Source organism: Acipenser ruthenus, chromosome 5, assembly GCF_902713425.1.
Source record: "Acipenser ruthenus chromosome 5, fAciRut3.2 maternal haplotype, whole genome shotgun sequence".
NCBI lineage: Eukaryota > Metazoa > Chordata > Actinopteri > Acipenseriformes > Acipenseridae > Acipenser > Acipenser ruthenus.
Genome location: NC_081193.1, coordinates 37,004,787 through 37,018,866, shown reverse-complemented (window position 1 = coordinate 37,018,866; position 14,080 = coordinate 37,004,787). Strand labels below are relative to the sequence as shown.

The following is a 14,080-nucleotide window of genomic DNA, read 5'->3' as shown; positions in this document are numbered from 1 at the left end:
ATTTAAAATAAAATAAGTTTATATGATATTAACAGTAATTGTTTAAATACTGTTTTTTATGGAAAAACATTTCTCTTGTGTTTTATATTTCTGTGTTTTATATAGGTACTACACGCACAGCTGCTGGTTACAGCAGCGTGGCACAGGACCAAGATACGTGCTTTGGCTGTGATTGCTCGCAATCTTATCCACAGTATCTTGCTGCCATTTTGGTGACTGCTTTTGCATCACCATTACGATGACTACGAACCGGTGGACCCGTACTGTACTGTAGTGAAAAAAATAAGCTGATAAATGGTTGGGCCTTATGGTGAATCATGCGAAGAGCCAGCTCACGCCTTCTCAGACAGCCTCATATTTAGGAATGTGCTTGGACTCCAGGTCCATGCTGTCCACTCTAGTGGACAACAGAGTGCAGAGAATAGCCGTCTGTTTAGAGCTCTTTCAGGTCAACAGAGCGCTCACGGTAATGACGTTCCAGAGACTTCTAAGCTTGATGGCAGCAGCTTCCTAAACCCTTCCATTGGGTCTCCTGCGCATGCGCCCTCTGCATGCCTAGTTTAACAGCAGAGTTTTTCAGCCGACGTTGAACCGCGACCGCCTTTTTACAGTGTCTTGTCACTGTCTATAAGTGCTGTCTTGGTGGAAACAGCCTGCCCAACTATGCCTCGGCGTAGCGCAAGGAGAGTTCCCAGCGCCTCCGAGTGGAGGCTTCACCCCAAGGTGGTGAACTTCATTTGGGAGAGGTTTGGGAGAGCAGAGATAGATCTCATTGTCTCCCAGGAATCAACCCACTATCCCCTCTGGTTTTCCGTAATAGGAGGCGGGAATCCGCTGGCAGTGGATGCCTTGGATGCCTTCTCACCACTTGCCCTGCTCCCGCTGTGTCTGAAAATCAGGCAGGACCATGCCAAGTTGCTCCTAGTAGCCCCTTATTGGCCCAAGATAATCTTTTTCAACCCTGATGCAGTTCCTGAGGGGCCAGCCATGGAGATTCCCCAAGCGCAGCGACCTGCTCAGTCAGGCATGGGGGACTTTATGGCATCCCTGCCCATTGAGCCTGCATCTTTGGGTCTGGCCCCTGAACGGCTGCATTTGAGTGATTTGGGTCTGTCCAATAGGGTTATTGATACCCTGCAAAATGTCAGTCAATGCATTCCCAATACGGGTACAAGTGGGCTGTCTTTCAGACGTGGTGCCTGCCTTGTGGGTTTGACCCCACTACCTGTCCAATGGCAGTTATACTACAGTTTTTGCAGGACCTTTTTGACGCAATCCCCCTCCACGTTAAAGTTCCCTGAAAATATAAATGTAACTATTAACCTTCAAGGTCGCTGCGTCCATGATTACAGCAGCCTTGAAGAAAAAATTACGCGGAGGTCTGCAAGCGCAGTACTTTTGTGCCCTCGGGTGTGGGCCATGACTGTGTCACAGGCTGTGCGAGCAGCTTTGATATATGTTATTCAGGTTTCGGGTCTTTCAGAGGTAAATACCCATACGGTAATGGTTACATTTCTATTTCAGGGAACCAGGGTTATGATAATAACCTAACGTTTTCGAAGTAAAATTGGAAAGTGAATAAAATATGCAGCAAGGAACAACAAAGTAAAACTATAATGGTGACCTTACAAGACACAAGCATAGGAGTTATTTATTATGTTTTCATGGAGCCACACTAATGACTTTCTGATTCAGTTTTAGCCCACAAGTATTATGATAATAACAGTTTTTAAGGTTAATTACTTCAGCATTTTACTTTCCTCGAACATGCATAATGTGTACCTTCAAGGTTCCATTAAGTATGCATTTTACAGCATGTGACAATTAGCTATAAGTAGCACCCTCAAGCTTGTCAACAATCTGTTTTTTGACTGACTGTTTTAAGCATTTCTTGATGCCTAACCTGAAGCATGTTTTTTTATAAAAGCAATGTAACTCCACTCGCAAATGCAGTATATAAATTAACAAATGAAGAGGAAAGCTTTTTTTCCCCATATGATATACTTTTGGAGTTGTTTTAGATGGCAAATATCTTAACTGTGCATCTGACTCATGAGTAAAAAAAGGTACATTCCTTGCAGGAAACCAGTCATGTTGTTATTTATAGACGCTCCCCTGGTTACACAAGACCCGACTTACGCAAATTCAACCTTATGCAAAAAGTTCCATAAGGTATAAATAAAATTTGAGTTGCGGAAAATATTGCTTCGCGTACAGAAATGCAAAGTAGTGCGGTGTGCGGAGGAATACAGCAGTAGCATCTCCTACAAGGGAAGGCTTTGCGCTCTCACAGCCTCTCAGTCTTGTGTTCTTATTGTTTCTGATCGGATACTCGTGGCATCGTGTTATTTCAGTGATACTGTATTTCTGTTAGTTCACCCTATTATTTCATGACTGGAAAGCGACCAAGTGATAGTGTTAAGATAAATGCAATGTTTTTGTTATAATTGTTTTATATATATATATATATATATATATATATATATATATATATATATATATATATATATATAGTACGTACTGTACAGTGTATATATATACGTTTCTGACTTGTGTAAAATATTCGTAAGTCGGGGAGCGTCTGTACTAAAATTCATGACCCTTAATACTCAATATTTGTTGAAAACAATATTTGTTGATATTTGTTGAAAACAAGACCGATACCTTACTGGATCTTTCTCTATGAAATAAAGAGTAAAATATTTTTTAATTTGGCATAGCCAGGCAAACATTGCCCTATTTAATTTATATGCCTTATCCTACCCTCTTAACTCAGGAAGTCAAAGTCCAAAGACCTTGCCAACATGGTTATGGCATGCTGTCAATAGTTGTCAACCAATTTTTTATTATTCCATTGGTTCAAGCTGATGTAAAATTGCAGCGTGAGTTCCATTGTCACTGCTATATTTCCATCTCAGTCTGTGTTAACAAGTGATATAGTCGTGCTAATAGAATTGGCGGTTTATGGGTGCATGTATACGGATGCTGCCTTATGTATGGGTGTGAAAATGTTGTATTCTCATTAGTTGGCATTTGAGTTTAGGTAGAGGCATTTGACTTGCCTTTACATCTACTTGTAGAGTAGCTTCATCCTTATGTGAAGGACTTCATTGTCTGGCTGCAGGAATAAAATAGCAAATCTAAGGATCAACTAATCAGCTCTATAACTTTGCAAAGAAAAATGGTGCATATGTTCTACAGTAAAGGTTCCATATTCTTTTACCTTTTGTGGTCCATTTATTCAGTGCGTCTCAGGGGCGTCGGGTCCAATTTATTTTCAGACGCGCTGTTTATTTTACACGCACTGTTTAAAAGTATTTTTTTCACAGTAAAACAGGTTTAAAAGCCCCTGCATATCAACAGGACACTCAGTACTGCATCTCCAGCCCTGCTCCACCCCTTCTTCGCTGTATTTTTCACATACCTCTTCATAGTCGTGCATACTGATAAATCATCTCCTGATCACTCGTTTTATCAATCCAAGTCATTATTTTATTACCATAACATCTTAAAAAGCTCTGCATATTCTTTGAGCGCTGGATGCAGAAGCAGCTATTTTGTTTGTTTATGTCCGTGTTACCTCTGTGGTGCCGGCTCTATGTGTACTGCTCAGATACGCCCCCCCTTTTTTTTCGGCTCATATCAGTCTCACTTGGCCATTAAATGGTTTTCTCTGCATTTTCCAGAGAAAAAACGACTGCAGACCTGTGCTTTACATCTTTTTAATGATGTCGGACAGGGTCCGACATTGGACTGGAAAGGGAAAATTGTAATGTCAGACCTGGTCCGACATAGGACCGCAAAGGGTTAACTGATAAGGAGTCATTTGAGTTAAGAAAGGAATTAAGCTGATATCCCGCAAGAAGACAAACACAGACATTGAGATTTTCTGTGCTGACATGAATACGTTTTTAACAATATTAATTCTTTATCTGTGTATCCCAACACATTTTAAGCCACTGTTCAGTATTATAGTTTCTGACAAACAATATTGAGTTGTATATCTACATTGTCGTAATTTACATAGTGGAGCATACAATTGATGTTTTTTATTAATTGAACGGTGTTGTGGTTTTTTTTAATTTTTTTTTTTTTTTTTTTTTTTTAAATTTCAGCCTGAAACTGATTTCCAAATAAATGGAGTTGTGTCCTCTGCTCCCATTCAGCATTCTTTCATCAACTACTCAGTGAATCAGGATATTGGCTCACACTTGGATCAGGCAGGTCAGACCAAACATAATGTGTATTCATACAGTACATAAACATATCATAGTGTCAAGGTGCTTTTTCATTGTATTTCTTGGCTTAGCTTTTCAGAATTATCACTAGTATCCCTAATACTGTATGTTTTTGTAATGTATTTTTTTGCAGAGAAGTTCAATTGTTTAATATTTTCGTAGATTTAATTGTTTCTTCATGGACTATGGTGATAGTAATAATAATGTTTGTTATTTCCCAGTAATAGGCTGCATTGAAATGTTTTGAAATGATTGTTAAAGTGGTTTGTACTTTTTAAGGTGCTTTTTACATTCAGGTATTTCCTCAAATTATTTTGGGGTTGAATTTGTTCTCTTTGTTGTCATGGTTACAGGTGACTTGTTAGTCCCTCCACATAATACCGGCACAGCCTTGGCAGATGTCATGGAGCAAATCAATAACACCTTTCCTGCATGTAGTCGTAAGTTTGGTCCTTTCCATTATTAAACAGGACAACATGTTTCTTTTTTCTTTTTTCAATACCAGCAATCCCAACTTGCACCATGTAGAGCTACAGAAAGTTCTAAACATTTTCTTCTCAATTTTATTTTTATGATTTTTTGTTGTTGTTGTTGTTCATGCTCAGCCTGTTTACATAGTGTAAAAATAAATAAATAAATGGACAACCAACCTCCAAGGTTTCTCCACAGGTGTAGAAAGACCAGCTGGAGTTTGATAGAGTATTGTACAGATCCATCCTGGTTTTAGCTGTTATTTGTTTTGTTTTTTGTACCTGCAATGCTCAGCTGAGTTGTAAAAACTCCACTGGGTTAGGATAAAAGACTAGCAGCGCTTTAATTCTGACAATTCAACGTACCAAATTATATGGGTCAGTGTGTTGGAGCTACTATAAACAAATACCCTGGCCATCTCAAAATGCCCTTGTTTCCTTATTGTAGAGACCCGTGTTTTAATCTTTCCTAAGTTCAGAATTGTTGCAGCCTAAAACGAATGATTGATGTAACGAAAGATCAATTTATGCATCACTAAATGTGATGACATGGAAAGCTATTAATAGGAAGCACTTAAATATAAACATAGCTGATGGAACAAGGTGATCATTACAGACACAAATCTATTTAGAGGACTCATCCTTTGTTTCCATTTGTATTAGTCCTTTATATTTCTGGAGTGTCATTCTGATATCTGATTAATTTTCCTGCCCGCAAATATTGAGCGTCTCGTTCTATAAATACAGACTTAAAGCAGCAGAAGGGCAAAGTGAACCTCTTATCTAAAACCTATTTTGTCATGAGGTATTTCTTCCATTAGCTACTGTATTGAGTCTTCAGCAAGACAAGTGGTTTTCAGCAAGACAATTCCAACATGCATAAGTGCTAAAAGTCTGTTTTAAAGTCTCTTTTAAAATGCTTACAAGCAATAAAAAAGTATATATCTTTAACCAGTCTTTTTTATTATTATTATTATTAAAATAAAGCAACAGCGAGCCTTGCTCCAAGACAGCAGGTAAGTTTTAGATTTAATAATAATCTAAATGAGGAAGCCAGTCCGCTTGTTTTTCTATAGTAATTTTGAAGAATCATTTTAGTGCATCTGTAACGGTGCAGTGTTACGTGTGTGGGTCGTCACTGAAAAATACTGAGGCAGACACAGGGCATTGGGTGTTGACACGCTGCACAGGCGTGCAGATTTAATTCAACAGTGCTGCCACTAGGGTACCAGCAGTGGTAGCCCTAGTGTCACATTTAATAAAGAAAACAAAACGAAACAAAGCTCAAAATAATAGTTTGCCACACAAATGGCGAGCGCAAGTCCCACTAACAGGAACGTTCTGCTCCAGGGACTTACTACTCGAAGTAAACCCTCTCTATACACTTTTTGTGGGATCAACCTCCCCTAAACTAACCCACTTCTGGGCGCCCGGAGTCCCAGCTTCCTCATGGCGACTCCTGCCTCTTCAAACGGCCTTGACAGGGCAGTGCCTTCACGAACACCGTCTTTCAGTTGAAAGGTTTCATAGTAGTTAATCCTGCAGAGCGGATGCTCTCCTTCTCGAAATCAACAAAGCGCAAGCTTTAGCTCAGCGCCGGTCTGTGTAGCAATGGCCGTGCAGTAGCCTCGAACTGTGGCACAGACACTTTTTGAGCTGTGCCCAGCCTTCCCGGACACGCCTCCCAGCCAATCCGGACCTCCCGATCAGCTCAGCGTCAGGCGAGCCTAACTGCTCAATTGGTTGCCTAGCAATACGTCTCCAGCACCGCATCCCAGCTGCACACAATTGCTCAGCGACAGGGCTCTGACAGCATCACAAATTACAAGGCTTCTTTAATTGCTTTTCCCTGGAACAATTTTTATAGTGGGGGTGCTGAAAGCCGTTGAACAAAACTGTAACCCCTGTATATGATGGAAGCCATGCATTCGTTGCTTTTATGTTAATAAAACAAAGTCAGCATCAACACTTGTTTATCTGTTTTAAGTCATTGCTACAATGTTTACAACATGCTTACCATGAAACGTTTAGAGCAAACAAATAAAAAAACTAGAGTATACTGTTATAATCTACTTAAATACTGCAATTTATACATGTTTACTTGTAAAAACAGGTTGAACAGTTTACTGTAGTCGTTGTTGACAAGGACAGTCAGAAGGCTCCAAAGATTGATTGTCACTGTGTACATGTGTTTTTAGTATTGATCCACAAAGCAGCACCCTCAGTTAACGGCATTTGGGACAAGCTGATTTTAACATGTGGTGCCGCTAAGAATTAAAAAATAAATAAATAAATAAATAAATAAATTCTTTTTGGGACATTTTCAATAACCGTTCAACTGTATACAAGCTTCTAATGCTTGTCAACTACTATCTGACTCTCGTGAGATTGCAACAGTGCTATTTATAAAATGTCCTGCCCCTGTTGGGAAAGTGCTGATTGTTCTATTATCATTTGTGTCCAGTCCAGTGCACATATTTACAAAACTAGCAGGATTTATCATTGCTGCTGCACCCCCTGCACCCCTGCTTCCCACTCCCCGGGCCAGCAGTGACGGTTTAGATAAATGACATTAAATTGAATTCAGTGTGGACTAATGCAGGCTTATGAGTTGGTTGAATCTAATTTAACTGCATTCTTTATTTTCATGTAGTTAGTAGTTCTCTCTCTCTCAATATTTGTAGTTTTATATATCTTTTATAAAGCAATGTGTAAATACACATTTTTATATTCTATTTTAGTAATAAAAATGTCCCTGGTTTTATTGAAGATATGGCTTTGATAACTTTACCATCACAAAAAAGTACAAATAAATTAGCCTTTATCTTCTATTCAGTGATATAATTAAATTCTTGTCAGCATGAGATTTATGCCCCCTTAATATATTGCCCTATTATACAGAAGAAGTCCAAAGTAGCTATTAATGTTTAATAGGCAAACTGCTGACGGTTTCTTTTCTCATTTAAAAGATATTGCTATGGATTCCAGAGACTAATAAAAAAAAAATCCTTATGTCTTTGAATGGAATGTCCACCTTCCAAAACTTCTCATCGGGGGGGTCTGTTTTAGCAGGAGGTTGCTGTTAAAAAAAACTATTGGAAGAAATGTATAACCCCTTGTGGCTGAAACTTTTCTCAAAGAATTGTACAAGCTTTTTTTTTAGTACTTCTACTAGAGTGTCTTACAAAACAATACTTTATACTTCAGCAGGAGATTGTTTCCAGTGATAACCACAGGGTTAGCCGTTATGGAGAATTCAGACTATTATGATCGGTAATAATAGTAATGCTTTTGTTTTTTCTTTCCACCTGTTTAGGTTATGTGAAGTCGTAGCCATTTAGAAGTGGAACACAAGGCACACCCTCCAGTGGACGAACCACTTTTATAAAGACAAGATGTATTTGCTAAGAATGGAGACTGCATTGAAACTTCTGGCTCATGAGCTGCACGCTTAAGTGTTCTGTCAAAGGAGGGAACTACTGAAGACCCAAAGACAAGGACCAGGACCCCAGCATTTTATATTTTGTCTTTCTTGTACTATGCAATTGTAAATTTATTAACTGTAGATTCAGAGTTGGTTAAACATTTGTTTGTGATTTGTTTGAATATGCAGCAATTGGAGGAGGGGGCTTTATATGTGCCTTTTTGCTATACTGAGTACGGTTTAGATACTGTATATTGGGGGTTAAACTATTACATTTATACATTTCAGTGCTTTGCGTTAACACTGTAAAATGGCTTTCTTTCACTTCTAACGTTGTTACCTTTTTATGACAAGGTGTGGATGAAACAGTGTTCTTGAAAACTGCAAGGGTTCTGTGTAAAAATATTTTAAACTGTTTCATATATACATATAAAGCCCCTGTATCCTTGTTATGTGCACGCATGCACATACTAAATGATGGTGTGCTGTAGAGTGTATTATTATGGTATCTGTTATGACAGAAATGCTTTTGTCAGTTTGATATACAGTATGCTTAGTATGTTCAAGCCCATATATATAGATATATATATATATATATATATATATATATATATATATATATTACACACACATACACACAGATGAACCAGCTTTATATCATCAGTGCTGTGCATAGTTCTTGATATAAAACGGGTCATGAATGATATAAACCGAGTTTCACGTTTGCCTATGACAGTGCATTACGAGAAAAAAAGACAGGAAACTAACAGTGAATTAAAGAGCAGTGTTTTAATACTGTACATTTAGTAGTTCTTTATATTTAAACAAATGCATATACTTTACTACAGGACAAATATGTTTTGTGTTATTAACTGGAACAAAACAGTTTGTGTCATTATCTAAAAAAGGCATGAATTGTCGACTGATGAGAGCTATCAATTAGGTGGTTTTTTTTTGTGTGTGTGTGAATTTGTAGAATACTGACTATGTTAAAGAAAAATTTGGTGATGTTGGGGTTTTGTAAATTAACTGTGTCCTCGTTAAGACTGCCCACGCCATGCAGCATTTGACAGACTACACAAAATGTCAGTTTATCAGCCGAGATGATTATTGGTTGTTAGTTGCTTTGGAAATTTAATTATATCCTGTGGTTAGTAAAGCCTGACCACGCAGCATTTGACAGGCTGCACAAAACATGACAATAAGTGGGTTTGTGAGATGATTAAGAGAGGTAATTTCTCAAAGAACCTATGGTGCATGGCGAGTGGTTTTTGAAAAATCATGATAATAAACGGGGTATGATATTAAGCAAGGTGATATAAAACGGGTTTATCTGTGTGTGAATGTGTGTGTAAACATATAAACATAAACACACACATACACAGTTGTAGTCAAAAGTTTACATACCCCAATGGAAATGTATAATGTCTAGACATTTCTCCAAAAACAAATAACTTTAAGAAAACTCTTTTGTAGCAAAAGTTTTTGCAAAACTCCAAAAATGCTAATTCAAAAGTATTCATACCCTGATGAGGAAAATTAAATTAATATCTAGTTGAGGCACCTTTAGCAATAATAACCTCTTTTAAACGATTAGAATATTTGTCAATGAGCTTTTGGCATGATTTTTTTGTGATTTTTGACCATTCTTCAACGCAAAATTGTTCCAGTTCATTCAAATTCCGAGGACTTCTTGCGCACAGCCTTCTTCAACTCATACCAAAAATTCCCAATCGGATTTAGAGCGAGACTTTGACTAGGCCATTCCAGAACCTTGATTTTATTGTTCTTTAACCATTCTGAAGTAGATTGTGTGCTTTAAACCAAGTTTTGGTAGCGGAAGGTTTCAGATGATTGTCTAATGTCTTTTGGCATGCTATGGAATCCATTTACTATGTATTGGAACTAAATTTCCTGTGCCATTAGAGGAAAATCAGCCCCATAGAAGGATATTACCATTTGACAAGTAGGTATGGTGTTCTTTTCTTTGTATGCCTCACCAGACTTTCTCCAAACATAACGACTATAGCTCGATTTTTTGTTTGTTTGTTTCATCACTCCACAAAATCTTTGACCAGAACTTATATACATCATTCAAAAGCTGTTTTGCAAACTTTAAGCGATTGTCCTTGTGACGTTTTCCTTGGCCTGTGACCATTGAGATATTCACCATGCAATACTTGACTTATGGTTGAAATGGAAACCCCAGGCCTACTTGCAGCCAATTGACTTTGAATATTTTTGGCAGTCAATCTCGGATTGTTATTAACCTTCCTCACAATTCTTCTACTTGTTCTTGGTGAAAGAACCTTATTTCTTCTTTCTAGCACCTTGTAGACAATACTATCATAGCATCAAAGGGTATGAATACTTTTTAATTACTTTTTTGGAGTTTTGCAAAAAAAAATGCTGAAATAAATAATTGTAGACAACTATTTCTTGTAACTTTTTTTCCTCCTCCACAACAGCAAAACTTTTGCTACAAAAGATTTTTCCTAGAATTCTTTGTTTGAGAAATTTCTAGAAATTATACATTTCCATTGGGGTATGTAAACTTTTGACAAGTATGTATGTATGTGTGTATGTGTATATATATATATATATATATATATATATATATATATATATATATATATATATATATATATATATATATATATTAACACACATACATACACACATACATACACACATACATACATACATATATATCCACACACACACAGGGCAGAACATCATATCCAGGTGCACTTTTAACGGGAAAAATAAACTTGCCTTACCTTAAATATATAATACGATAAAGAATTTGAATATCACTATGTAACACAATTTTTGTTCCTGGGTAGTAAGTGTTATCTCCTAATTGCTTATACCTCAAAAGTATAGAAAATGGCTATTATTCCCCACAAACTTTTGTGACGAGGACAGTGATATTTTGAAATTTACCTATTTCCAATAAGAAAACGGGCGAATTTGTGTCTTTTCGTTCACAAAGTCAGAAAAAAACAACATATGAATCCAAATTAACATGTATTTATACTAAAGTAATACAAAAATGACTACAAAAGATTTAGAAGTGAGTAGTCTTTTTGGTTTTGGTAGTATGGGTTTCTCTCCTCAGCTCCACCTCTGAAATTGTCATCTGGATCTACAACGTCTTCCTCGCTCTCTGACTTGCTGCTCTCTTCTAAAGACGGCTGCTCTCTCTCCGGAGGAGTGGGTACAGGGAGCTCATGGCAGTGTGGCACCGGGGCAATGGATGAAGGAAGGTCCGGATACGTGATAGCAGGTGCATTCTTGCCAGTCCGACGTTTGGAAGGGTCCACCATGCAGAAGTAGCAGTTGCTTGAGTGGTCAGTGGCTTCCCGCCAAATTCTTGGGATAGCGAACTTCATGGCTCTCTTTTCCCCTCTGTACCATCCTACAAAAATACATTTATTTCACCCATTACTAATGTGTAAGAGATTCTCGCAACATTTTTCATATATGAAAATTGTAAAACATTTTAAAATGAAAAACTTTTACAATTTTAAAAATTTTAACAAATTTTATAACATAAAATTCCGAGCAACAATTGTCCATCTTACCTTCTTTTTTGCAGTGCTCGCAGGTGAAATGAGGTGCCCAGGGTTTGTCTTGATCCCCGACAGGCATGCCGAAATATGCCTTGTAGGCCTCACACATCTTGGCAGATGCTTCCACGGAGTACTTTTTCGCTCTTGTCTTGATAAATTGGCCGCAGACATAGCAAAATGCGTCTGCCAGATGCTTGCAGCCTCAAGATGCCATCTCAGAAAAATGCAGATATATATCCACTTAGGCAGCTGGAACTAAACTGAACTGGTGGGCTTAAGGCCCCTGTACTTATACTACTATTTATATTACTGGAAAGTTCTAGAAGTTACTCCAAGTTTACTCAGCACTGAATCTATCTGGAATGTTCTGGAAAATAGGTAAATTTCAAAATATCACTGTCCTTGTCACAAAAGCAAAGTTTGTGGGGAATAATAGCCATTTTCTATACTTTTGAGGCATAAGCAATTAGGAAATAACACTTACTACCCAGGAACAAAAAAAAAAAAAAAATTGTTACACAGTGTAATGTGTTCTTTCGTTGACTGTCTGGTTGCTCTGTTTTATGTTCTACATTTTCTTTTTTGTTACTGTTTTTTTTATGGTAAATTACTGTGCTTATTTAGGCACTCTATGATTTGACAGGGGAAAGATAATGTAGGTGTATAGTTCACACACACAAAAAAAAGGTAACCTTTTCACTTGTTAATGCACGTCTATTTTTGTTTTTCGCTGTTGTACATTTTGTTAATGCAGCTGTTCATTTTAACCGTTTTTTTGCACAACAGTACTCACACACCATCATAACTGTTGCATGAAACCGGACTGTAATAATCCAGCACCTCTGCATTTAAGCATTTGTAATTTTATATCAGCTGACAAGTGTTTGGCATACACAGCTTCTATACATGAACCACCAATATCTCTCACAAGCACCTGGGTACATTTTTACGATATCAAAACAAAAGAAATAAGCTTTTTTTTTGGTGCATGTGTATAGCTATTATGTACTATATATCACCTTATGGTACAATAATACGACAAAAAATTGACTGAATGATAATACCCGAAAATCTTAATATTTTTTTAATAAAGTAGCTGGTGCAAATATAGTATTAGGCGGTGGATTGCACCAATCGCCGGCTTATTTTGAAAACCCTGCATTCACTGTCACTATTTTTGCTTTGAAAATAATCGTTACTTATTTTAGCAGTCAACGTTTTAGCCTCAAGTGCTTAACACAGAAAACCCGCCCCTTCAGTTCTCTGATTGGTTAAATGTTGTGTCAAGATGTAACACAGCTGTCATGTGGTTCCAATATTTTTTTTTTCACCCAGCAACGTGCAACTGATCTAGTCTGCTAGAATCACAATCAATCTTTATTGTTAAAGGCACAGTAGCATCTGCAAGACGGGCGGATCGGATTTGCCCGGCTGAAAAGACCTGGGAAGAACCCTGAGATTATATATATAATCATAAAACGTATTAAATAATTACAAAACTGAAACAGGCTCTTTGAAATTCCAGTTGTGCCTATATAAATGTCATTTTAAATACCATAGTGATAGTAATACGGAATACGTGCTCTTTTTAAATGAACTTTGGAGGCCCAATATGATTTTGTGCGCATGTTTTTTGTTTTGTGTTTTTAGATATGTTTTTAATCAGAAGAAAGCCATGACTGCTTTTCTACCTCCGACACAATTAGTATTATGGTTTCTATTTTGTTGACTTTCGCAAAAGACTTACAGGCTGTTGCACAGACCGATGATCTGGAGTAGAAAAACACTCGTATAGGGAGCCACAGTTTCGTATATGTATCAACTTTGCTTTGACCTTTTAGCCTTTTCCTGACAACGTATGCGATGTGTTCTGTGCTATTCTATCGATATAGTGACAAGTCTTAACACTATTGTAAACTCCCTCAACTGTGCCCTTGGGTGATGACGTAGTAAACTTTATTAAAGAAACTTTGTCATTTTGAGGTGTGTACTGTAGTGTACACTGATCAGACTACGTCTAATATGGCTACATATGTTAATTCCAAATAAAGAAAGTAAAAAAAAAGTTTAAAACAAATTATTGTGTGTTTTTAAATCCTGATACCTGTGTTTTGAAGTACGTGATTACATTTTTTTTTAAAAGATAGCACAACATTGACTTTGTACAGAACAGTTAGTGTAGAGTATGCTTGCGGCCCTCGCCCCCAAAAACTACATTTCATTTCTCATTTATTCTGAGGACAGTTGGAATCCAGAGTTGCAATGAGATGTATTTTGTCCGAGTGCTGACATCCATTATCACAAAGGTAATGGTGGAAGTGGAACCCATAATGGCTTAAAGCTGACACAAATGGCATGCCCATTAGCAGTGAG

At 37.4% G+C, this 14,080-nt stretch overlaps 1 protein-coding gene across 6 annotated transcripts in view; it reads left to right on the top strand.

Annotated features, from left to right (window-relative positions):
• The window catches only part of LOC117402749 (utrophin-like), a 251,345-nt gene extending 237,561 nt beyond the window's left edge, over positions 1–13,784 (top strand). For 5 of the 6 annotated variants that reach the window (XM_059024118.1, XM_059024119.1, XM_034004181.3 and 2 more), the window contains 3 exons: positions 4,116–4,224; positions 4,592–4,678; positions 8,025–13,784. In XM_059024118.1, the coding sequence (XP_058880101.1) occupies positions 4,116–4,224; positions 4,592–4,678; positions 8,025–8,041 (213 nt within the window). In that variant the 3' untranslated portion in view covers positions 8,042–13,784. The remainder of the gene's footprint in view (positions 1–4,115; positions 4,225–4,591; positions 4,679–8,024) is intronic. The other variant, XM_059024120.1, reaches the window with a different exon arrangement.
• Positions 13,785–14,080: the final 296 nt, after the last annotated feature.